General features: G+C 40.8%; 2 protein-coding genes across 7 annotated transcripts; both read left to right on the top strand.

Moving 5' to 3' along the window:
* The first annotated feature begins 1,338 nt into the window (after positions 1–1,338).
* Positions 1,339–14,613, top strand: rab41 (RAB41, member RAS oncogene family). 6 transcript variants are annotated; one of them, XR_009790404.1, is made up of 9 exons: positions 1,339–1,586; positions 3,688–3,746; positions 5,857–5,910; positions 6,200–6,305; positions 8,807–8,918; positions 10,783–10,876; positions 11,195–11,288; positions 11,695–11,761; positions 11,950–12,020. XR_009790404.1 is itself a non-coding variant. In XM_061787068.1 (8 exons), the coding sequence occupies exons 1-8, from the start codon at positions 1,508–1,510 to the stop codon at positions 12,012–12,014; spliced, it is 636 nt and encodes a 211-aa protein (XP_061643052.1). In that variant the 5' UTR covers positions 1,346–1,507; the 3' UTR covers positions 12,015–14,613. The 6 variants fall into 6 exon arrangements, 4 of the variants coding, with proteins under 4 accessions (XP_061643052.1, XP_061643053.1, XP_061643051.1 ...); XR_009790403.1 differs by lacking the exon at positions 11,195–11,288 and adding an exon at positions 13,824–14,613 and having other exon boundaries at positions 1,357–1,586; positions 11,950–13,725; XM_061787068.1 differs by lacking the exons at positions 6,200–6,305; positions 10,783–10,876 and adding an exon at positions 6,805–6,910 and having other exon boundaries at positions 1,346–1,586; positions 11,950–14,613.
* stard14 (START domain containing 14) lies at positions 13,590–24,448 on the top strand. The gene is made up of 7 exons (XM_061787065.1): positions 13,590–13,725; positions 16,852–17,079; positions 18,503–18,650; positions 19,480–19,583; positions 19,833–19,950; positions 20,574–20,626; positions 23,662–24,448. Exons 1-7 carry the CDS (start codon positions 13,723–13,725, stop codon positions 23,857–23,859), a joined length of 852 nt encoding a protein of 283 aa, XP_061643049.1. The 5' UTR covers positions 13,590–13,722; the 3' UTR covers positions 23,860–24,448.
* Positions 24,449–25,420: the final 972 nt, after the last annotated feature.

Here is a 25,420-nt window from a genome sequence, read left to right as displayed (position 1 = left end):
TGAGTCTTTCTGCACGTCTGTTACATAACATAGTTAAAATTAGCCAGTGGAGACTTCGGGCAAGGTAACCAGAGTTTTGTTGGATGTGCAGATTAGCGTTAGTTAGTTTTCAACGGACATACAGGTGTTAAAATAGGTTCACCAGTAGTAAAACTGCAAACCCATAAAACACGACCTAGCTTTTTTAAAGAGTGACAAAGGCGAATCTACACTATATTGCCAAAAGTATTTGCTCACCTGCCTTGACTGGCATATGAACTTAAGTGACATATGCATATCCATTCCATAGGGTTTAACATGCACCAGTCCACCCTTTGCAGCTATTAAAGCTCTTCTTTGGAAGGCTTTCCACAAGTTTTAGGAGTGAGTTTAGGGAAATGTTTGACCATAAAGACATTTTTGAGGTCACACACTGATGATGGACGAGAAGGCCTGGCTCTCAGTCTCCAAATGAGAAAACACTCAGTCAACATTAAAAATGGTAAAACACTTGATGCCATAGTGCTAATGATATCATCATAATGATTTATATAGTGCCATCAAAAGTAGGCCTACTGGGACAGTGTTGCATTTATGAGTTCATCAAACTTGTGCATTTGTATGCATGTTACTAAATCCAGAAAAACGGCCGCCATTTTCTTTCCATTTCCCTGTGCCAGATTTCTGGCACATGGATTTAGCAGAGGTCCATCAAAATCACGTTTTCTTATTGTTTTGCGCAAGGTAATCCTGGTTCTTTTCCAATTACGTTGTTGGGGAAATCACTTTACCACTTTGTTTTTGAAATTTTCCATTCAGATGATATTTTCTGTGGTTCAGAAAAAGATGAAACTGTTCCTTGAGTTCAGCGTGGAAAATCACGTTCATAGGATTCGGACACAATAGGAACACAAAACAACATGGACGTGATTCGCTATTATTATTCTTGTTTTCTTAAAAGTTTGAAGTTCTGACAATGTGCTTGTTCTCAGTTTGACCCGGAAAATGAGATGGCTCAAGTGGACGCCATTGAAAAATCTGAAAATAGCCTGTTTAAACATTTCATTTTCAACTAACTTATGGCCATTGTTCTACGAAGAGTAAGGTTTTCAGTCACAAATTTCCCAAAGATTTCCGGGCAAGAAAATTTGAAATGATTTGCGACATAAAACGTGTCATAAAACCCTTAATCCTTATCTGATTCTTACAAACCAGGGCTCCTTTTATTCGTGTATCACTCCTCTATCCGTGTCTATTTTGATATGAAGGTATTTTGAAAATGTTAGTAACATGCCTACTATATTTTGCCAACTACAACTTAGAGGAAAGTGCTGCTTATTCTTATCCAAAGCCTCGTGGTTGCGCTGTTTCACTTCTGTTCATGCTAAGGACTAAAAAGCAGAAGCTGTAGCGAGTGGATTTCTGGATGACGATCCACTGCTGTGACTGCTCTCCTCTCTCCAGTCTAGACGTCACATCACTACCCAAATCCGGCTAGTTAGCTCCTTCGTATTTTGTTTGGACCAAAATGTCGACCACAACCGGCGGAGGGGAGTTCGGCAACCCACTACGGAAGTTTAAACTAGTCTTCCTGGGCGAGCAAAGCGGTGAGTTTGGACGGCGTTTGGGGAGTTGGAGCTCGGTAACCGGATGTGGAAGAGAATCATGTTAGCAGCCGGCTAGCTAGCTCGTCGAGTTAGCTTGCAGCTAGTTAGCGGGTTAGCTGAAGTCTTAAACGAGAGAAAAATGAGCAGTAGTAATACACAGCAACAATTCAATGTTTTGTTTTTATTGGTTCCAAGAAAATAACCACTGTGATATTCTATTTTAGTCGCTCTCGAATTGTGATGATGTCATCGCGCGGACACTTCTCAAAGCTAACGAGTCGCCTTGCAACTCTGCGCTTTGAGCCAAACACGAGTAAAAATGACATTACCTTGCGGTTGTACAAATGAAAGATGTTAACTTATCTCAAAATTAGCGTAGAGGAAACAAAGCGTCCGTCACGACGTGGTGTGTGTGTGTTTCATTTCCACCTTGACATCAATGAAAGTGAGTGGTTAAGTCAACAGTAGCTAGTCGCCGTACACTTTGTGCTAAACGAGCGAGCGGTACATCATTAGTTGGAATTCGCGTTTATTGACAGTCAGGCTGCTGAATTGACAATGTGATATTAAAACGGGATAGTGTTAAATTATATCATATTGTGGCAAGAAAATGAGCTGTTAGCTTCTTATACTGTTGGACCTTGTCTAGCCACGTCGGCCAGTGGAGGTTGAGTCCAGCCGGCCGGCCTTCCTCTTACCATTTAATGCCGCTGTGCGGTATAGTCGATAAAAGATAAAACATTCTTAGATAATTATACATTTATTGTTCATGAGCCAGGCTTGAAACACAAAACTATCGATGTACGAACGATTTTGGCGACATGTCTTTTCGTACAGTTTAGTGGCTCCACCCATATTGCCAGCTCAGCGTGTGGGCTAGCCAGTTCACATCAGTGGATCACGTTAGTGTTGTAGGAAAAGCCGCTTGAGCATGCATTCGATATCCTTGATATTCAGTTTAAGGTCCATGTTACTCGTATGCTCTTTGCCCTCACTCTTAAGACCTAACTAGTAAACTACTGAATTTAAGCTGTAGTACTACTACTACTACTGGTGTAGGTCTGATGACCTCCTTACAGTAATGTCCCCCTCCACCAATCTTAGGGGGGAGGTGCTCACTGCAGGCCCCCTGGTCAATGACTGGGCAACAACAAAGCCTTGTGCCCACACCCTCCCTAGGCACACCTTTGCACGCCACTGCTGTTGTGTAAACAGATTTTACGACATTTAAACAGAACATTAATTACCCTAAATCTTTAATTTTAAGGAAATTGCAACATCAGCACTTTATCTTCTTATCAGGAAAAGAAAAATGCAGAGAAGTACAAGTTAGTAACAGTTTGATCAGTGTCAATGATTGTGGTATTAAAAAACTAATAATTGCATACGTTATTACTTTGGTGGGAAGCCATACCGAATAGTTAAGTTTGATGTGTCGCTTGGTCATGACGCAAAGTAAGCATGAGGCTAGAGCGCTCTTGCCTAATAATAGTCCATAATCGCATTTGATTATTATCAATTTAATCACTAGTTTTGACCAGAAGCCAAGGAAAAATTGGGGCAAGCTTTTGCGTGGCGCATGACATGACATTGAGTGGTGGATTTGACCCTCGGGTCATTAGTTTGACGCCTGTGATTATGTGCTGTAACTCACAGGTGTGATGCTGATTTCCTGTCTATGCATGACATAATATTTTGTGTTTGTTACTAAGGGTACGTTCAGAAATTCAATCTGACGCTCTCACTGTGCTCTGAGTGCAGTTTTCAGAGAGGCAGAACACGCTCCATTTTGTATGAATTTCCAAACGAGCATGTTGGCCATTGGCAGGGATACGTCACTGCGTCCTATATTGAATGGGTCAGGTCTGCGCGTAAACGTCTCATTCTGTCTGACACTCCGGCCACTTTGTCTCCTCAGTCAGAGCGGCAGGCGTGCGCTCTGGCACTCCCAGAGTGTGGCGCTCCGAATAACCAAATGTCACACGCCAACAACGCTGAGTTTCCAAACGTTCCGGAGTGTAAAGAGCGCTTGAAGTGAATTTCGGAACATACCCAATGTAACTGCAGTCAAGATGCTTGAACGCTTATGTTTTTGTTACAGTGGGAAAGACCTCGCTCATCACCAGGTTTATGTATGACAGCTTTGACAACACCTACCAGGTAAAAACAAACAGTGGAAGGGTGCAATGAAAGAGTATGATTTTGAAACATATTTTCCCCATTGGAAATAATGAATAGAGTAAAAAATCAGTTCCAGATGAAGTGCGATATAGTGGGGTTCACTGTACTCTGAACACACATTGTCTCACATAAGTTTAAAATGTAGTTAACCGCTGTTAATTTTAAAACCATAAAACCTGGACTTGGTATTAGTATGGAGACGCTGGAGTCTCTTAACTTTCTTTGCCTCGTCTTCTAATCTCATGTTGTTCTTGTCTTAACACCCCGTCTTGAGGTTGGCTGTGCTTTTGGAGTATTTTTTGCAGAAAAGGCTAAAGAAAATGCATGACACAAATTTGAGCTGGGTGATATTGAATCAAAATTTAATCGTGATTTCGATATAGGCTTCTCATGGTCATAAAAGCATTATATTCGAAGAAAAACGAGTAACGTGCCACGGCGCGTGCTGTGTTTTCAAGTTCATTATTGTAGAATCAACCTCAACGCACCCTACGTTGCTTGCCGCAAGCGTGTGATGTATGTTATTCTGCTATCCCTGAGCGTGGTTAAATGGCACGCCAATTAGAGTTTTCTGTAAGACTAAACACACAACAGAAAGAACTGCACACATTTTATCTGTAAAAACCAGTCACTTGGTTTTACGATTGCCAACTTATGCTAACACCCAATAGAAAACCCTATTGACGGGCTAGGTTGCTAAAATTAAATTAGCATGAAAATTAGTATTTGTTCAAGGGAGGGAGTCACCTTCAAATAACAAATATTCACACACAAACGCTGTAATAACACATACAGACAGATAATATAACAATACTCACAGGCATATCTTATTCTTAATCTGTGCAAAACGAGTTAAATTTATAAAGTTATAGTGTGACTTTCTTCTTCTACTGTTTGTTTCAGCGAAATGTGTGTGTAGCTCCATGTATGTGTAGGACCACACTGCCCCTAAGAGGCCAAGGCACACACGGCAAAAACAGCAGATAGTCTTGGCTCCCCACATTGTCACCCCAAGGCATGACTGTATAAAAAGACACATAGGTATTTTTTCTGTTTAGGGTAATTACGATTACGAAAATTATTATATATATATATATATATATATATGCACCAATGATTTTAGCCATGACTTTTGTTTGTTTTTCTGTTATTTTAATATATGATTTTACTTGTTACTAATTTAAGTTGTATTCAAAGTTGAGTTTTGATAGTTGAATAAATACTAGTTTTAAAATCAGTGAATAATTGTGTATTAATTCGTCATTTCAATATAAATCTAAATAATTGTGATTATTATTTTTCCCATAATCACTCAGCACGACACGTCGTCAAGCTTCATCCGTCCTCTGTTCTGATTTTCTGATGGTACCTCAGAAGAGGTACATTTGCTGGGTAGACATGCCGTTTAGGCGGCACAGCATCTGACTGGTTAGCACATCTGCCTCACAAATCTGAGAACCCGGGTTCAAATCCGGTCTTACCTGTGTGACGTTTGTATGTTCTCCCCGTGGCTGCGTGGGTTTTCACTGGGTACTCCGGTTTCCTCCCACATCCCCAAAACATGCATGGTAGGTTAATTGAAGACTCTAAATTGCCCATAGGTGTGATTGTGAGTGCAAATGTATGTTTATATTTGCACTGTGATTGGCTGGCGACCAGTTCAAGGTGTACCCCGCCTCTCGCCCAGAGTCAGCTGGGATAGGCTCCAGCAGCCCCGCAACCCTCCTGAGGACAAGCGATTCGGAAAATGAATGGATATGCTGTATATACAGGTCAGCGACACACCAAAAGCTTTTATAGGCAGTTGAAAATAGGTCTCCATAGAGCTGAGCTGCAGAAGCAAAGGACTGCTGATTGGATCTGTTACAGTGAGGAATCAGTGTGTTATTCGTTCTTTCCCCTTTTCAATTCGCAGTTGAAAATCAAAAAAATCAAAAGCGACTGATTATTTTATCCATCCATACCCCAGTTTTAAAAATGCCTTTCATACTTACATAGAAATGTTTGAAGAATGCCCTCCTTTATGCTTCTGACATCATACATTCCTGTTGCTGTGATGTCAGTATTTGATGCAGTGATTGTTTCGCAGGCAACAATTGGCATTGACTTTTTGTCAAAAACCATGTACCTAGAAGATCGCACGGTAAGCCACTTTATCCCCTATTTTTGTCATTTCCAATAGAATTATTAAACTTTGTTAGAATGCTTAAAGCATGCTTTGGCCTATTATGTAGCACCCACAATTTCTACATCAACCTTTCACATTTTTGACCCTATCCTAAAGTGTCATCATTCATTTTGTCAGACGTGATCATATTTTCAGTTCCCTTTTTTTTTTGTTATTTTTTTTTGTTCTCCTTCCATCCTCTGTCTGGGTCACGAAATCCCACCTGTTCTCCACTCGTGCGCATATGCGTCATGGGCGGCCAAAGATTCGGCTGCAGCTCTGGGACACGGCAGGACAGGAGCGTTTCCGCAGCCTCATCCCGAGTTACATCCGAGACTCAGCCGCCGCAGTTGTGGTTTATGACATAGCCAGTAGGTATCACGGCCTTGCCTAACCTCCTTTTCTTTACTTGTACAGTACCATGTGCAAGGCCATACATTGCAGCAGCACTTCATGGTGTGGAAACCCCACTGGACACCACAGTGAGGTCTGCACCATGTCTGCAAATCATTTCACCAGCTGTGACCAGGGGGGTGTCCACACTCCTTAGATGCTGTTTATTAGAGGCTGTATTATATATAAGAGGCTGATGGAATGAATCAATTAACATTTCTTCCGATGTCTCCTTGTCGCCAGAGATCCTCTGAATGGGGTATGACTAAAGAATGATTCAGCAGGGCCTCTTTTTTTTTTTTCTTTTCTTGGCGTTAAGCTGCTCACCTCCACTTCATCATTTCAATTATTTCCCCCCATTCCTTCATTTAAAAAAATCTTGGCTTGCAGTTAGTGTTCTATTCCTCGCTCCCCTTTCTTATTCTGCTTCCCCCCTTCTTTATCTCCACTCTCTCCCCAACCGTTCCAACCCCGCAGGTCCGACTCCAGCTTTGGGACACTGCCGGACAGGAGCGCTTTCGTAGCCTAATTCCCAGCTACATCCGTGACTCTACCATTGCTGTGGTTGTGTATGACATCACCAGTGAGTCAGGGCTGTTCGCTAACTTTCCTTTTAGGTGCCAGAGACATTTCAGTTACATTAGGTACACCTGCGCAATAGAAAGCAGGGTACACACATAACCATTTTTAACATCTTAAATGATTTTGTTTTTAATGGGGAAGACCCCAACACATGAGGATGAAAGAAATCATTGTTTGGGTTCTTACTGCTATTATAGTGTGTGGTTTATTCCAGATGACCAACACAGCACACTTCTCATACCCGTAACCATATTGACACAGTACGAAGACTGACCTGTGGAGGCAGCATGATGCCAACAGGGCATCCAGCCCACTGTAAAATACAAAAAAGAAAGAATAGTAGTAAAAGATTAAATAGATGAGGCTAGGCTAACTGTTAACTTATGTGGCAACTCCATTGCGGTTGCAAACTGCTCCTGTCTTTTTTTTTGTTATTGTGAATGACTTGGGGGACATGTAGGCCTGCCACACATCGAGCGATACAGCCGAACTCCACTAAACTGTCGTGCAGTGTACAGAGTTCAGCAACTAGTTTTCATGAGTAGCTGACGGTAGGGTTGTGCATCGAGAATCGAGAACCGATTGGAACCGGGATTAATGTTCCGGTTCTCCCAAAATCTCTGGATTTTTTGTGGGAGATCACAAATTAAGCGACTGCACACAGTTTGGCTCTGATTGGCGTCTGCTCGGGCCGGCCAAGCAGTCCCTATGATGAAAACTACAGGCCTCTCTCATATTTTTAAGTGGGAGAACTTGCACAATTGGTGGCTGACGAAATACTTTTTTCCGTCCGCTGTATGTGGAGCCTCAAAAAGTCTTTTCCCGATTAGAACACAGAGGGTTGCAATTTTTCTGTTTAAAGCGAGTTGGTATCATGTGCGAGGGTCAGTCGCCTGATGTGCATTGGGTCGTCACCAACTGTCGAGTCCAGTCTCTTTCAAGTGCATTTCTCAATGTGTGGTGGGCCTTATACTAACACTCAACACAGCCAGTTGTTCCTCTATTTGTGCCCGGCAACAGCGCCAGCTTCAGGTCGCTTCCTAATTGGTTATTGTTCCGCCACAAGCTCGTCGAAAGCCTGCCGGAATTGGCTTGGAGGAAGGGAATCGCTGCTCCCCTTTCGCCTGCGGCTGCCTCAGATTGCTCCTCGCGGTTGGCTGCGAGTGCGCAACATTACACAAAATGTTAACAGTTTGAAGTTTTATTTTTATTTTTTTAATGTACAGTCAGTTAAAAATATGGGAGAGATGATCAACTTAACTGACAACTCAATTAACTTTTAACACATGTCACACCACACCACAGGATAATCACTGAATATAATCTTTCAGAAACATCTGACAATAGGGCTATTTTTATATGCCTGATTGGGGGTATCTGTGTACCCCGCTTTTGTTAGATCCAGTTCAAGATCGGCATCAACAATCCTGGAGATTATCTGCTTATTTATGCCATCAGATCTGTTTAACAATATTCTCATTTTTGTGGTAGTGCATCTAAATAAGGTAACTCAAATATTAGAAACACATCTCAACCTGCACTAGGGCAGTTCTACACAAATGAAAACAACAGCCACATGACTAAACATACTGTATTGTTAAATGAACACTTCACAGACAGCTCCTGTATAGATTGTGCTTGTGCGTCTAATGTTGTCTTCACTGCGTGTATTGTTGTTTGGAAATCCTCAGAAATTATAGAACCAACCTCGCCATTTCCATTTTCCAACTCTTGATACTTTTGCTTACTAACACAATTACAGTAGAAGCCAATCGCACATATGTGAAACTAATACCTGCTTGTGCACACCTTTTTAAAAGTACCGGTAGTTTTATAATGTTAAATGGAGGTCTCCGTGCTTGTGTGTGTGCACTGATTTCTATCATTTTCTTTACAGATCTCAACTCCTTCCAACAAACCTCAAAGTGGATCGATGACGTTCGAACGGAGAGAGGAAGTGATGTCATTATCATGCTCGTTGGGAACAAAACAGACCTCGCAGATAAAAGGTCCGTCGTCGTGTGGGATGTATGGATGGCATTCACGTAACATCGCAGTGTTGGTCATGATTAATGTACACAACGGGGGTGGGGGGGTAGAGTGGAATATCTGGTCGAGCAAACCTTATTCTGGGATGCTGGTCGACTTCCATTTATTTCGGATTTTAAGACTTTGTGTCATATAAGGAATGACCACTCATCTATCATGCTGTTAAAGTTCCACAGATGGTAAAACTTAATCTTCCATCTAGAATTCTTCTACTCTTAACAACCCTTATTGAGGCTGGTCCATCTTATGGAGTAAGAGTTAGCAAAAATAAAAAGCCCCACTAAGCAAAAGAAAAAGCAATCACACCCAGAGTGAAACTTTGATGTAAATACAACCTTGAAACAGTCATCTAAAGAGGTTACATTGTATTGTAAAACCTCTGCCTGCCCACCTTTCTCCCTGAAAGTGTACCTCATTCATCTTTGTTTGTCTTTTATAATTTGCCACTTTAGAAATATGATTGAGTGCTTTTTACAGTGAACCCCCGCTATATATCACTGTATTTTTTGACCCCAGTTATGTCACATATTTTTTAAGAAAACGTTTTGCGTTTTTACACTTTCGTTTCGTAAAATATGGTTATGTTTGAACATTTTAGTGTTTTAACATAATTTAATTGTATTATGTTTTACAGTAAATAAATCAACTGGTAGTGACAAACAGCTTGAAGCAAGCACGTTTTGTCTTGTATTTAGAGAACTGTGCGGGTGAGAGTCGTCTTTTAGTGTGCTCAACATGATTATACACAATAGTTTCTCATTTCTTGACAGCTATAGTGAGAGCAGGTGCTGCTTTGAAAAGTGCGATATAAGTTGTTTACAGGTCACCTTCCATCACTGTTTTTCTATTTAATTTTTATCATCTTTGATGTCCTTTTATCGAATTTGCATGATCATTTTGGTTGGTAATGTCATTTTTCATGCTATTCAACTCATTTGAGACCGTCTGATTTCTCATTATTATGGGGCGTGTAAATGGCCATTGCTCTGATTCGATCGCTCATTTTACCCAATTTAAATATGGAACACAGCTTGGCTCTGATTGGTCCCATATCATGGTGTCTGCTCAGGCCGGCCAAGCAGTCATAGCAACGTTGCATCCTTCAACGCAACGTTAAGACTCGCGTCCCTCTCAAGAATTTGATCTCTGGGTTATTTGTACACACTGAACGTGCAGTCGCTTAATTTGTGATCTCCCACCTCGGGGGTCAAAGGCCCGCTTACGTCTGGCGAAGTTGTGCTGTGAAGCGGCCACAGCCAGCTCAACAAGTCACACCTGCTGGCTCCTTTTAATTATTCGCTATTGTTGCAATTTATAGACAGTATTTTTATGGCTCGGCAGAAGCTGAGACTCGCTCGCTTTAAACCCGATAATGCCGTGTTGTCATTCAGCTAAGTTGAGTGGGTGGGTACCAAACACGAAGTTGGCAGGTACTTGAATATCCATTCATCCATCCAGCCATTTTTGACCTAAGTTATGTATAAAAGGGTCAAAAAAAAAAAAATGATTGTGATGGAACAAGACCTTTTAAAGTGCATGCGAGGGGTAAAACTTTTTATATGGTCTTTCTAGAGTGCAGACTTTCACCCATCACGGGTGGGTGTGGAAGATAACCCCACTGCGATAAACAAGGAGGGGTTCACTGTCTTTTTCTTTGCCTTGATTTGGGTTATTTCCTCAGTTTCATTCTGTCATTTTGATTTCATTTTATTTCTGTGTGTGTGTTTGCATGTGTTTGTTTGTTTGTGGATTTTCCACCTTGTCTTCTCCCCACCCACCACCTCCCTACACCCCCCACCACCACCATTCCTGGGACCGTGGCAGGCAAGTCTCTGTTGAGGCAGCAGAGAGGAAAGCTCGAGAGCTCAATGTGATGTACATAGAGACCAGCGCCAAGGCTGGCTATAACGTCAAACAGGTTGGTGGCGGCTGGCAAAGCGGCCATATTGTTCTTCATTTCAGGGAGTGTGACTCCTCCGCGCAGTCGTTGTCTGACAATTTGACTGCTTAATCAATGCGATGAGTCATTTTCCTTCTACCCAGCATAGCCTCTCCCTCTCTTTCTCTGTGTTATAACCAAACTAACCTCTTCTCTTTCAAACAAAGACACTCAGCAAGCGTTCTTCTCTCCCCTCTCTGCTCTCTCCTTTCGGGCCTGTCATCTTTGCAATGTTTCTCTCTATCCGTGTGTCTCGGTCCGCGTGGCCTCCACCCACCCACCCGCCCGCCCGAGCAGACAGATCACCACAGAGGAGGGCGAGCAGAGAGCTAAGGAACTGAATGTCATGTTCATTGAAACCAGCGCAAAGACTGGCTACAATGTCAAACAGGTAGAGATTCTGGTCTCTCTGGCTACTTACTAACCATGCTGATTCTGCCGTCCAGCTTCCTACTCCTCCTCTTTTACTCACCTTTTCACTAACTCTGCCTGTAATATACACAAATTCACTGCTGTTTGCTTTATTTTCCTCTAATTAAGAACAAAATTTGTATTTTTAGGACAATGTAGTCCCGTTTCTTCGAGAATAAAACCATCTTTTACAGGAATAGAACTCTGTAAACTGATTGTTGAACCCTTTGTCTTACAAACAGGACTTTAATTTTAATAATTTTAAGAAATGTACTATAATTTGTATACTTTTAGTCTGAAATGCGATGTATGGTTATGTATTTTTCCACAATATATCTGCATCTTGACACGACATTCTTGGGTAATTCTTGTCCTTTGTTTTGTAGCTGTTCCGTCGTGTCGCCGCTGCGTTGCCTGGTATGGACAGTACAGCGGAGAAGAGCAAAGAAGACAGTATCCTTAGAAAATGGCAGTGCCAATAATACAGTGGTTCTCAAACAAAAAGTTTGAGAACCCTTGCTATACTGTATTATATTTCTGTATTAAGGACTGTCTCATCTGTTTAAAAAAATAAAAAATTGAAATAATTAAGTTAATTTGCAAACTCATCACTCATGTTGCTTAACTACAATTTCCCTCAGTGATCGACATCAAACTGGAGAAGCAGCCAGAGATGACTGTCACCGAGAGCAGCTGCTCGTGCTAGTACACGACACCTCAGCACGCCCTCACCCCATCGAGCCTGTCTCAGCCACCGCCCTAAGCCCCACCCACCCGCCACCAACAGCTTGTCTCTCAGTGGCAACTCGGGGAACAAACACCTCAGAGTTACCGCGTGGATGTGCATTACTGTATCCCAACAAGAGAGTTCACGTTGACATCAAAGGGATGAGTCTGCGGATTCGCATTTTCAGTTAGATCCAGTTGCATGGCATTACGATATATAGAAGCGCAGACTGACTCGGCTAACCGCTCATTGGGTTATCGCACAATCTCGGAGTCTTCGTGCTGTGACTCGTTTTGTCATTGTTGTCATGTGTAAAAAAAACAAAACAAACAACAACAAAAAACCGCTTTTTCTGGATTATTTAAATGACTTCGCAAGGTTTGTTTCTCAACATTTGGTTTTATCTTTTTTATCTTCAATAGAGAATTTGAAGTTCCGAGATGGCTGCTTATCGCTCCGATTCGATGTTGCAATTTAAGGAAGTAGAACAGGATCTTACTAATTGTCACACATACTTCACACAGTTTTTGGCTTTGTCGCATAATAACACACACATAACACAGCAGGAGGTGTCAATAGGTTTGTAATTAGACTGCACCAGAGAAAGCCATCTGAGCATTATTCCATATCCTTGATAAGAGGCTTTGAAGGTTAATGTGCCAGTGCACTCGTCAAACTAGTAAGACAATTCGGCGCCCTCGTACGACGACTGTCTCACTGATTTGTTTTTCCCCACTACTAGGGCCACTTTTGGCCTACTAGTATGTGATTAAAACTTAGTAAGGAAGCACTGTGCTGCACTAAGCCCAACTATTAGCCATGTGCCACGCACTAGAACCTTTCTGATCAAGGACATCAATGAAATGCTCAAGTCGCTTTCCATAAAGCCATTTATGTGTTGTACCAGTAAAAAAAAATTCCACTATTAGCGCCACTTTTGGCCTACTAGTACGCAATTAGACCTTACTAATTAGTATGCAGTTAGACCTCACTAATAAACTACTCTGCTGCACTGTGAAGCACCAGTTAACTAGAATTTTGTCTCTAGTCGTACTAGTAGTCAACTCGTGAAAGGTTTTCCCTCAGTAGTAATGTGTATTCTCCTAGTATTACAAAGTTGTCTTACTAGTGAGGACAAAGAGTGCACTAGTACATATCGAATAGATACGTGAACAAACTGCTTTCCATAGTCTTTTCAGCATTTACTCAATATCCAACATAAGAAGGTTACTAGTATGTGACATGCCTACTAGTTGGGCCTAGTAGTGCAGCATAGTAGTATAATAGTATGGTATAATTGTGTACTACATTGCCAAAAGTGGCACTAGTTGGGGAAAAACGTTACTAGTAAGACAGTCATTCTACAAGTGCGCTGGATTGTCTGACTAGTGAGGACAAAGAACATACTAGTAAATAGACCTTAAGATGGATATCAAGGAAATGAAATAAATGCTCAAACAGAGAATTAGCTGATTGGTGGTCTTACGATCTGCAAAATGTATTGATAAATTTGGGAATTGTTTTTAGTCCAAGCCCCGAGGAAGAAAAGCAGTCCCAAACCATGATGCCCTCCCCACCATACTCCACTGTGAACGTGTGTATCACGTGAGACCCAATTCCAAGCGATTTCACCGAAAGCCATTCCACGTAACCCGAAGCTGTCCTCGTAACACCCTTACGCATCTAAATGGTAATCACACCATACTTAACAAGGAAGTGAGGACGCAGTGACTTACTAGATTACATTTACAACATTTACCGTGTTGTTTTGATCACTCTGTATTGCAGAGCATGCTCGCCATGCAGGATTTCTATGGACGACGACACCGATGCCTTGCTTGTTTTGTTCACCAACGTTGTGCACTGAATCAAGCCACAAATATTGTAAAATATATGACAAGGGAATCCGGCTGACTGATTGGTGACTTCGTTTTCTAGAGCTGGTAGACGAGAGCGTGTGTCCCCTCCCAAAAAGAATGCTTACTAACACCCTCGCTGTAAAAAGGCCACATTAGTCGTTAATCCTTCGCTGTATTGCTATTATTGCTTGTGTAGGACTTGTTAATATGTGATTATTTATTCAGGAACTCGGACATACACATACAAATTTGCTTGACCAAAAGTGCAAACGCTGAGGCGCATGTCGAAAAGCTATTTTATTTATTTGCGTGTCTGGCGAGGACTCAGTCACTCTTTCTCTCTAAGGCATTATCATACTGTTAGAAACACTGTTTACAGTCAAGGCTGCAAAGGTTACACACACACACATACATACACAGTGGACCACAAACCAATTATTTAGCCATAGCTTAACACACTGGTCCTTGTTGGCTGTCGTTGGTTTAAAAGTACGTATTGACATTTTTTTTTTAAATATATATTTAGAGCTCTTCTATGACTTGCCACTTAATACTCGGCTTTGTGCTCGGAATTGTGTCTGTCCACTTGAACTATGCTGTCTACTCGTGTTTAGCAATGTTGTGTGAATACTATTACTATCTGATGTGTAAAAAGGAGAGTTAATGGCACACAAGTGTTGGCCTATCACATGGAATACAATAAAGATTATTTCACCAAAGGTTTTTTTTTTTTTTTTTTTTTTTTTTTTAAATAATTGTTTTGTACAGAAAACTTAGATACAGTTGAAACCTTTTGGAATGACCTGGATTTCTACCTAAATTGGTCATAAAATATAATAAAAGCTCATCTAAGTCACGACATAGATAAGCGCAATTTTCAAATGCATTGGCATCTTGAGGTACGAATGCCTTGACTTTATAAGTTTTTCTAGATACGAGCAATTACCTGGTCAATTTATTTATTTTTTTGGTCTTGAGATATGAGAGGAAACTTTCTTTGAGAGTATACTTCAGCCCCCCGCTGCTCGATGGCCGGATGCCGCCGTAGTGAACTTTACAACATTCGGCCGCCATCAATTCACATTGGTTTCGTCAACAGTGGAAGGATAATATCAGTTGGTGGCGCTAATGCACCATTAGGCTGGTTTGTCAACCGCTAATAAAAACCACAGCAAAACAAGTCGTGTTTTGCACTTGCATTTTCTGTTTGCAGGTTGTGTGTCGAGCAACTAATACTGTAGAGCGCAATGTTTCTTAATGCTAGCTTTGAGAAATGACGGGGATTTGTTTTTTAATTTAGATTTTACTTAGACTTAGGATCTTGTGGCATCTTTAGAAAATTACAAACCTTATCATCCATCCATTTTCTGAGCTGCTTATCCTCACAAGGGTCGCGGGAGTGATGGAGCCTATCCCAGCTATCATCGCCTTTCATTACTCGACGATATTTTGCTGTTCATGCAGAAATCCGGGTCATTCGAAAGGGTTCACAGCCAGTCAAACAGGCATGACTAACATTAAATAGTGATTAATTAGGGCTAGAACAACTTTATTACAATGAGCTGTGATAATGGTCAATATTTTTTTTGGGGGGGGGGGGTTGAGTAATCATAGACCGAAACGATTGTATATTGTATTTAAGCATTATGTAAGACGTGTGACGACGTTAAGGTGTGGCCAGGTGAACGTGAGGCTACAGGGCAATATGGGATGGCAGCGGTACTTAAGCAGAAGTACAGATACTTATGTAATAAATTTTAAAAAGGTAAAAAGTACCAATTTTACTCTTTTACTAGGAAATAGGGGGGGGGGGAACATGGGACAAGTTTAAAGTCACATCAACAACCTGTTTTTTTTTTTTTTATCAGTTTTAGATTATAAAGGGAATTGACTGCAAAAATATATATATATGTAACTTGTGCATGAAATCATTATTTATGGGTTTACTATTGTGCGCGAACAATTTTGCACATCGGGTAAGCAAATGGAGTGCACCTTTACTAGAAACTGCGACGTCTTTTACCTGACCGTTTCTAAAAGGTGCGCTCGATTTGTTTACTCAACTGTACAGGAATGGTATTACGCATACTGTTTTACTCATTTGTACTTTGTAACCACATTACACAGTACCTTACTTCGTGGCCACAACCCAATTTATCGCCCAGCTCCTACACCCCCGTACAATATAGATATAAAATGCGTAAAAAATACTAATTTGTGGACACGATGTATTTGTAATATACAAAATACACTTTCATTATATTAATATCAGTCCTTGAAAGTTGTGTAGGAAATGGAGCGCACCTTCGCGGCATACGCGACGTCTAGGACCCACCGTGTGTGTGTGTGTGTGTGTGTGCAAGGGTGCGCTCGATTTAAATACCAACTGTCCACGAATGATTTTTACAGCTTACTAATATTAATTTGTTTTATATCGGGCATAACAAAATATTAATTTATGGCCACGAAATACAAACTTGTGGTTAGGAATTAGGCATAAACTGCGCACGAAATACTCTTTATTGATCACGAAGTAGGAATAATGAGCGCACAAAATGCAAATTAATAATAGTGATATCATTCCTGTACAGTTAGGTAAAAAAGGGGAGCGCACCTTCACTGCAATTCGCGACGAAAAGGGACTTAAAGGGTCTTAGAAAAGCGGCGCTTGTTTTGCTCACCCAAATGTCCAGGAATGATATGACACGTACTTTTACCTGTACGTAGTGACGTCACCGATGGAGGTGTGTTCCTGTGCGTTTGTGTGTGTGCGTGCGTGCGTGCGTGCGTGTGTGTGTAAAGGCATGGCTCAGGAATTCGGTCACAAGAATCCGGCTCGACTCGATCTGTGATCACCTTCTCTTTATATTCAGACAGCAACCCCAAAAAAGCTTGGCTTGACTTTGACGCGTACAATTTTAGAAGAGCCACCTTGTCGACTTTTTTTTTTCTTTTAGCTCTCTCTCTCTGGGGTGTTTGTCTTCTTCTTTTGTACTTGCTGGGAGATTGGGACCATGTCTCTTGCCAGCATCCTACCGGACGAGTCTGCGTTTTCTGATTTCAAGAATCAGTGTTTATCCACGGAGAATTGGCTGAGCAAATATAACAGCCAAGGGATGCAGGTGTGGATGGAAGTGCCCACAGACAAGAGCAAGCGCAGAGGGCCTAAAGTGCACAAGATCAAGGTGAGTTTTAAAAAAGCGCATGAAAGTTAATTAAATTGGATCTAGAAATTTTTTGAAAACAAACTGTTCTAAAAGATTAAACACAGCTGTATTGTACTTCAAAGTGAAATACAATTGAACTGCACTGAACGCATTTACTGCACCGGATCACAAATATAAGTTTCAACCACTGTAACCTTATGCAAAGCGTGAACATTTAATTCAGTGATTCTTTCATGTACCACTGGAGCGTGCATACCAACCGGGGTGTGAAACTCATCTTTGTCGCGGGCCACATCGTAGTTCTGACTTCCCCAGGAGGGCCGCCACGACTGTGAACCCATATAAACGAAAGATTACCTCATGTAATTACATACAGTATACACAACATATTGATGACTAACCAGTTTTGAAATCAGAAGCCTATAAGAACATGTTTTACAACTATTACATTTCTTTTCAAAGGGGGATTGGTAACAAAAAAAAAATGCTTGCAAATAACTCAATGTTATTACACCAGAACACAATTAGCAATTTTGATTTGCTTTCGCGAGCCACATAAAATGATGTGGTGGACCAGATCTGGCCCCCGGGCCACCAGTTTGACACCAGTGGCATAGAACCACTGCATTAGAACGGGAGAGAACATTTCTTTTCTTTTTTTCATAGTTAAACTAAAAAAATATATTATTATTATATTATGATAGAGATTCATTAAACATGGGAAAATACTTTTCAGAATGCCAATTAAAAATAATTTAGATGGGTTTTTTTTCCCCTGCTACTTGTACATAACATTATCCCACAGTGCTATTTGCACTGCATAATTTAGTCATGTGTAACGGTGGTGATCCTGCGCTGTGCCAGCCACACCACCTGGGTTTGGAAACCACATCACCAGTTGGTAGTCAAGTGCGCTGACCGCTGAGCTAAAAGCCCATGCTGATAACTCAGCTGCCAGTGCCCACTTGAGGAGTGACATTTGCCAAACGTACACTTGCACAGCCTAGCTGGCATCCATTGTACTTGTTTAGTATCATTTTTATATTGCAGGGAAACTTCTACCTTATTAATTAAAAAAACAACAACAAAAACAACCACAGTAATGTACTATTCTAATTTCTTTAGATGGTGAAGTTGGGTTTTCTTAAACTGTAAATTTGAATTATCTAAATGAAAACATTTGGCTGTATAGTGTGAAAGTTGCTTAAATTGTATTTTAATCCGTTACATTTCAGTTGTATTTAACTTTAAAATTCTATACATTTTCACTTAATCTTTTAGAACTGTTTGTTTTCGAGCACTTATTTAGGGTATATTTGTATGTAACTTTTTTGTGCAATACGTTTTAATTGAAACATTATTTAAGTGCCAACATTGTCTACATCGGCCGCTTGGTGCAACCAAATATGACCTTGTGTGCGCGTGTTTTTGCGTTTTCCAGTGTAAAATAACAATCAAAGACGTCTCCGCGGTGACCATGTACGACGTCGTCCACGACAGCGAGTACCGGAAGACGTGGGACGCCGCTATGGTGGACAGCTTCGACATCGCCCGCGTCTCCGCCTGCGCCGACCTCGGCTACTACTCATGTGAGCGTGCGCGTCTTTCCTGGACTGGTCACCAGCCAATCACACGCCATATATAGAAAAAGAAAAACCATCAATTGTCTTCATTCGTGTGGCCGGAGACTGGAGCCTATCACATTTAACTGAGGAGAAAAAAGGCGGCAAAGATGTATAAAGGATTGTCTGGACACTCGACTCACTGCACTGCTCCACATTGGTTGAATCCATATCACATGGTTTACGGGCGCCATGTTGTCTCTATTCCAGGCTTTGCATTAGCCTCGGAGAGTTTTTTTTTTTAGCCTTGTCAAGTGGAATTTGGGCGACTTTTGACAAAACGGTTGGTTGTGTTGCTGTAGGCTGTCCCAATCATCCCGGACAAGCCGTGCAAATGCATCGTTTCCCCCCCAAAAAAAACAAAAAAAGATTACGCCTGTGCGAGGTAAACCCTATCTTGAAAAAAATATGAATCAAACAAAATCCTGCATCATTACTTTAAAGAGATTCATAATACATTTATCTTTTGTCCAAAAAGTATTTTATTTACGTTATGTCATGCTGGGTAACGATATGGCACCCTCTCCTGTCACTGTCCAGACTTTCTTTAATATGGCTTTGAAAGGCCAGTCGCAGGGCCTTGTCTTCATTATTTACGTTACATTGGAAATCCTTGTAAGGACGTCCCTGACCATTTCAAGTCATGAGCCTGGCGTTGACCCTTTTAAGAGGATGCAGGAGGCCCCTGAGTGCTGTCCAGTGTGTTTGTTGTCACAACAAGGCGCATTTCCAGAAGGACAACCGAGGGAAAACACATCAAGAAGCTCTAATATCGCTGGGTCTTTGTCCTGCGCAGGGCATTGTCCAAAGCCGATAAAGAACCGAGATGTGGTGACCCTGCGCTCGTGGCGAGTGACGGACGACGAGTACATCATCATCAACTTCTCGGTCAAACATCCGGTATGCCTCCACGTGTCCGCCATGTGTGGATCCTTTTTTAAAAAAAAAAAACATTACAATATGGTTTTCAAAAAGTGAAACTGGTATAATAAACAGAATCATTACACACAGAGTGAATTATTTCATTTGGTTCATAATTTGATGATTATAGCTTACATCACTGGTTCTCAAACTTTTTACACTAATAATTGAACTTTTAACGACACTATTCTAACTCATTGAGATGCATCTGTATTTTGCCTTGTCCAGAAATTCCCCCCTCGCAGTGACATGGTGAGAGCCGTTTCCATCATCACCGGTTATTACATCAAGCCCACGGGTCCCAGCAGCTGCATTTTCATCTATCTTTCACAAGCCGACCCCAAAGGTCAGATGGACTTCCAACACAAATGATTCAACTTGGAACTGTTTTTTGATTTATTATTATTTTGCGATGCTAACATGATGTTCAGGTCAAATTTGACAGCAATAAAAATATGTCATAAGTCATTCTTCCATCTACCAAAATGTTGAAACTGTGAAACTGGACATTCCATAAATGTCTGTAATGTCCTGTATATGGGACAGTGGGAACAGTGTTCAAGAGGGAGCTTGAAACAGTCCTGAGAACTGTCTGTGTTTCCATCACGTTTGCAATGGGCTCATGGGGGAATCTCGAAACAGTAAAAGAGTAAAACATCATGACAATGTTCATAATTGTTATTTTTTTTTATGTCTTTGGTAAAATAGGACATCAAATGGTTGGATAGTAGATGCTTTTATCCCAAAATGTTTGGTGCCAAACATAACTACACTTATCCTTTTCTCCAAAATATTGAGTCAGGATTAGTCAGACAGGCTATTAAATACATTTTGCAAAGATCTGTAGTTCATTGTTTGATATTGACAATTATTATGAAGATATTCTTGGTCTTGAACATATTAAGTGTGCATGGAAAATGACCTGTATGTAAGGGTTATTTTGAATGTTTTGTGTCTTTTTCTTCCCAGGTTCTCTTCCAAAGTGGCTAGTAAACAAAGCTTCTGAGGTCCTGGCGCCGCGGGTAAGTCAAGACACAAGCTACAGTGAGCTCCTTAATGGGTTGCCCAAGGCTTTTTCCTCCGAGGGCCACATAATACAGAGGGTCCTCGGTTTACGATGGTCCTGACCTCTCACATTTCGAAGTTACAAGCAGAGTGCAATAAAGCAGTATTAGTATGCAAGCAGATAAATACAGTAAAGGGTGTTCCCGAAAAATTCGACATCTTTAGAAGTGTGAAAATCTGATTAACAAAATGTCCTGGGGCTGGCAAAACAAATTAGCTAGGCTTCGTGGTGAAAAAAAACAAACAAAAAAAACATTTATTTATCAAATAGTTTACCGGTGTTAGCGGCTAGCGCTACTGTGGTTCTGACGTCATTTTGTCCTATCGCCCAAGATGGCGTCCCCTTGAAATTGACTAATCTCACCTATTATTATGTTTATTTCTTATTCCACGAAGACAGTATTAATCAAAATACCGTGTTTTGACAAGTCCTGCCACATGCAACTTATTCTTGCACAAAAAAGAAAAAAGAAAAAAGGGTTTAGTATCCCTTTAATCCTGCTGTGTAAGGTTCTGATGTATCAAGAGTTAGGGTTGGGCCCACAAATTTTGGCCACACCTGATCTTAAAGAAACTGCTAATTACTGTATGTGTGTGAAAGATTTATTTTCCCCAAATTAGTGTGTGTGGTTAAAAAGGCAAACCAAAAGGTTTAATGCGTCTCAAAAGACAATGGTAACCATAGAAACTGCTTTGAAGGGCCCGTTCTGGTGCACTTGCTAACTAAAGAACTGTTGACGTCTCAGCCGGCACAACTCGTTCCCCCAGTTTGTTGGACCATGTGTGTGTGTGTGCGTGTACGTGTACGTGTGTCTGTGTGTGTGATCATTACTGTGTGCATGTTGATGTGTGTGTGTGTGTGCATGTGTCAATGTTGTGTGTGTGCGTGCATGTCAACGTGTGTGTTCTTGTGTGCTGAGGAATGTGTGTATGTTTGCCCACGCGTGTGTCAATGTGTGGTGTGATCATTTGTGTGTCTGTGTGTGTGTGTGTGTGCATCTGCGTGTGTGCCTGTCAATGTGTGTGCATGTCGACATGTGTGTGTACGTGTGTGTGTGTGCGTGTGTGTGTACAAGTGCATGTGTGTCAATGTGGGTGTGTAGTGTTGAAAAAGGGAAATTAATATATATATTAATATATGTATTAATTTATATATATATTCGTGTAGTTATAGAAGAGTGTCAGATGCTTATTCACGTCTGCTGCAATTACGAGGTTGCTACGGCGACACTGCTTAACGTTTCATCAAGTGAGACAAGGATCGTGCTGAGAAACACTCCTTAAACCTTAACAAGCTTAACCAACAGCATAGAGATCATTAAAAAAAAAAAAACTTTGAAGAAACCCTTCCCATACACTGGAAACACATTTAAACTTATTAAAACACTTTTAAAAAAAATATTTCTTAGCACCTCGAAACACATTTAAACTTATGAAAACAAATTTTTTAAAAAGTATTTCCCAGCGCTTCTTCTCACGCTCTCACCGTCAAGAAATGGCAGACTATTGTGTAACATCACTTTGAGGAAAGGAAAACAACTCTTTCGCTTGCATTGTTCTCCAAATAAGAGCAACAGCGTGCTTGCTGCAAGCTGCTTATTTGTCACTCCCAGTTGAAGTTAACCGTCAAACTGACACATAAAACAAAAATAAATTAATAAACAGTGTATATTTACCGGTAATCCAAAAATGTTTAATCAAACCATGTAATTTCGTCTGCTCGTGTAATGCTAACATATAATGCGAAATGCCATAGAGGGGCTAACCGAAATTAGCATGGTAATTCTAAACCTCCAAACAATTGCCAGTTTACCTCAGATGGAGAAGCAACACATACAAATATGTCATACAGTAATACTCACATTTTTTTTAAATAAAAGCATTGATTTGCTGCCATCTTGTGGCATCTTGGTGGCAACACAAGTTTGCCTCAAGCTGCTTCCAGTCGAAGTTTACTGTAACACTGACAGGGCTTTACGTTAACATTGGCCAACAAGCCAAATGCCAGTGGATTTCAGCAGTGGCTAGTAACATCGCCTCTCCCACTAGCCACTTTGGCAGGTTGAGTTTTATGTGAACTATGGCAGGTCCCGTGCAGGTGACCTAGAGGCACTGTGCCTTTGGAGATGATATTCTGTACTTAATGCATTACCCACTAGACTGCACAAGTGAGAGACAACGAGGCAGGTCATTAATCACAAGAGGAAAATCACGATGCTTGAATACATAAACCAACTGTTAGTGAACAATAATAATATAAACGGGGTGGATGAACACACATAATGTCTACTACTACTACTAGGGAATAATTGTCTTCCAACATCAACAATAAGTCAACTATTTACACAAAGCCACTCGGCATGCTGGGAATTCCAGAGTTACCTTCCTCTACACTACAATATATTTAATTGTGGTTTTCTCAAACGGCATCCACTGTATCATAAACGAGGCCTATTTAACTAGTGGCCCATTTGAAATTTAACTTGATATGGCCCGCCAGACTTTATTATTTTAATTTGATGTAACGTGTTGGAAAGCGTGTGTGTTTGCAGTGATGAATGAAATCATGGTGATACAAAAACCCATATGATGACAAATTTGTCCAAGTGGACTTGCCATAAATAGCTGCTCGCACGTGTGCACAAAGGATCTACTACTGGCTCGCGCCAAGATTCAAAAAACGCACCAAACAAGATGAGACTACATCGCTATTCGCTACAAACTTTGAGAAACTAGACGGGCTTCAAAATGTCTCACTTAAAGCAGAAAAAACTAAATTCAGTACTGCCCAGCATGTTGTGCCACAACATGGTACTACTACACTGAAAGCGCTAAAGTCTGTATTCAGAATTTTTGTTTTTTTTTAATTTGTAATATATTTTTTAAAATCTGTAATAATAGATGATATTCATGTGTGTATTTATATACATGTAAATTACTGTATGTGATAGTTTGTGAATAGTGTTGGTAATCATTGTCCTCCTCCATCCAGATGCTGCGGTACGTTCACCAGGCGGGTCAGAAGTACCCTGAGTGGAAGGAGCAGAACTCTCCGGAGCAGAAGCCCTGGCTGTTTCCCGAGCAGTGCACCCTGCCCAAGATGGACCCTGCCGAACTGGCCATACAGCGGGGCGACTCGCTGGAGAACGTGGACGAAAGCTCCAAACAGGACGCTAACCCTCAGGAATGACGTGTTTACACATTTTGGAATCGCCTCAGTCCATGCTGAAATAAGCTGAATGTCTTTGCGTTTTTTATTTTTATTTTTTATTATTATTTTGTTGTTGGTACTCTAGCGCACATGTTTGGGCGTTGTTGCTGCACTATATGTTTTTACAGTAGTTTTTTTTCCATTGGGCCCTTTTCATTGTTTTCACAAATGAAAGGAGTTTTGGGTCCCATGGAGCTCAGCGCACATGAAATCGATTAATTTTTTAAGGAAAATATAAAAATTATAAGCTGTGCGTTTGGTATTAATGCGATTTTTACTTTTGGTGGCACACATCTTTTTTTTTACATGCAATACTGGAAGACAATTTGTGCAATGAAGTCATTGTAAATATTTGTTTTTTTCTTGTACTGTCTCGTTTTAATATCTGCTTACTTGATTGATAGAAATGATCTGTTGTATTTATTTGATGTTTATGATTGAGGAAAACACTGAAATGAAGCCTGGTGGCAGACAGATTTTTTTTCTGATGATGTTCAGCTGATGTCTGCTTGTGAACTTTTGGGGGAGAGAAAATAAACCGAGCAAGTTTGACTTGTTTTACATTTGATTTATGGCCCTTCAAGTGTTTTTCTTACAAACATTTTCTGTAATTACGATTTTATTATTAAGTTAGCAGAAGTTATTGACTACGTCGTCTAAAAATTCCCTTTGAGCATTTATTCAATATCCTACGAGTGCGCTTGTCTGTAACTAGTACACTCTCTGTCCTCATTAGTGACACAATTCAGCATACTAGTAGAAGGACTTGGGTGCCCTACGAGAATGATTGTCTTACTAGTGATGTTTTTTTCCACTACTGTATGACATTTCTGTCCACTAGTAGAATGACTACTACACACTAGTAGAACTTGTACTAGTAGGATGCAGAGGTCATCTAGCGTATGGTTTTGCCTTACTATTAACATACTCATTTTACTAGCATTCTATGCACCCTAGTTCTTCTAGTGTGCTGAATTGTCCATGTACTAGTACGCTCTCTGTCCTTTCTAGTAAGGCAATTAAGCGCACTAGTAGAATGATTACATGTTTCTAGTCAGGCAAAACTGTGCACTAGTTGACAACCGCAAGCGACTAGTACTACAAATTATACAATTACAGTATACTAGTTAACATCGGGTGCTTCACTAGTAGTACTAGAACCATAGCACCGAGCTGTCAAATAGCACAGTTTTGTCCCACGCGTAACGTTGTTCTACTAGTGAGCCTTCGTCATTCTAGTAGTGTGCTGGATCGTCCATGCGCTAGTACGCTTTGTCCTCACTAGTAAGAAAATTCAGCACACTAATAAAACGACTGAGAACAAATATGGTGCACTAGTAAAACAACACTAGTATGATGTAGATGTCAACTAGTGCAGTTTTGCCTCACTAATAACATTGCCATTCTACTAGGGCGCTGAATTGACCATGAACTAGTGTGCTCTTTGTTCTCACTGCTAAGACAATTCAGCGCCCTCGTAGAATGACAAGGGAACACTAGTACAGTAGCTGTCTTACTAGTGAAGGTTTTCCCGCTACTG

The sequence above is a fragment of the Phyllopteryx taeniolatus genome, chromosome 10 (assembly GCF_024500385.1).
Source record: "Phyllopteryx taeniolatus isolate TA_2022b chromosome 10, UOR_Ptae_1.2, whole genome shotgun sequence".
In the NCBI taxonomy this organism is placed as follows: Eukaryota; Metazoa; Chordata; class Actinopteri; order Syngnathiformes; family Syngnathidae; genus Phyllopteryx; species Phyllopteryx taeniolatus.
The sequence above is the reverse complement of the archived record's forward strand: the minus strand, read 5'-3'. Positions and strand labels throughout refer to the sequence as shown.

What these genes read in the sequence shown, in the direction of transcription:
- rab41 (XM_061787068.1), top strand. Translation starts at nt 1,508, where the DNA reads ATGTCGACCACAACCGGCGGAGGGGAGTTCGGCAACCCACTACGGAAG. An exon ending in GCTTTGACAACACCTACCAG is followed by an intron (nt 3,747 to 5,856) that starts GTAAAAACAAAC and finishes ATTGTTTCGCAG; the next exon opens with GCAACAATTGGCATTGACTT. An exon ending in GGAGAAGAGCAAAGAAGACA is followed by an intron (nt 11,762 to 11,949) that starts GTATCCTTAGAA and finishes AATTTCCCTCAG; the next exon opens with TGATCGACATCAAACTGGAG.
- stard14 (XM_061787065.1), top strand. An exon ending in CGACCTCGGCTACTACTCAT is followed by an intron (nt 18,651 to 19,479) that starts GTGAGCGTGCGC and finishes TGTCCTGCGCAG; the next exon opens with GGCATTGTCCAAAGCCGATA. An exon ending in CTGAGGTCCTGGCGCCGCGG is followed by an intron (nt 20,627 to 23,661) that starts GTAAGTCAAGAC and finishes TCCTCCATCCAG; the next exon opens with ATGCTGCGGTACGTTCACCA.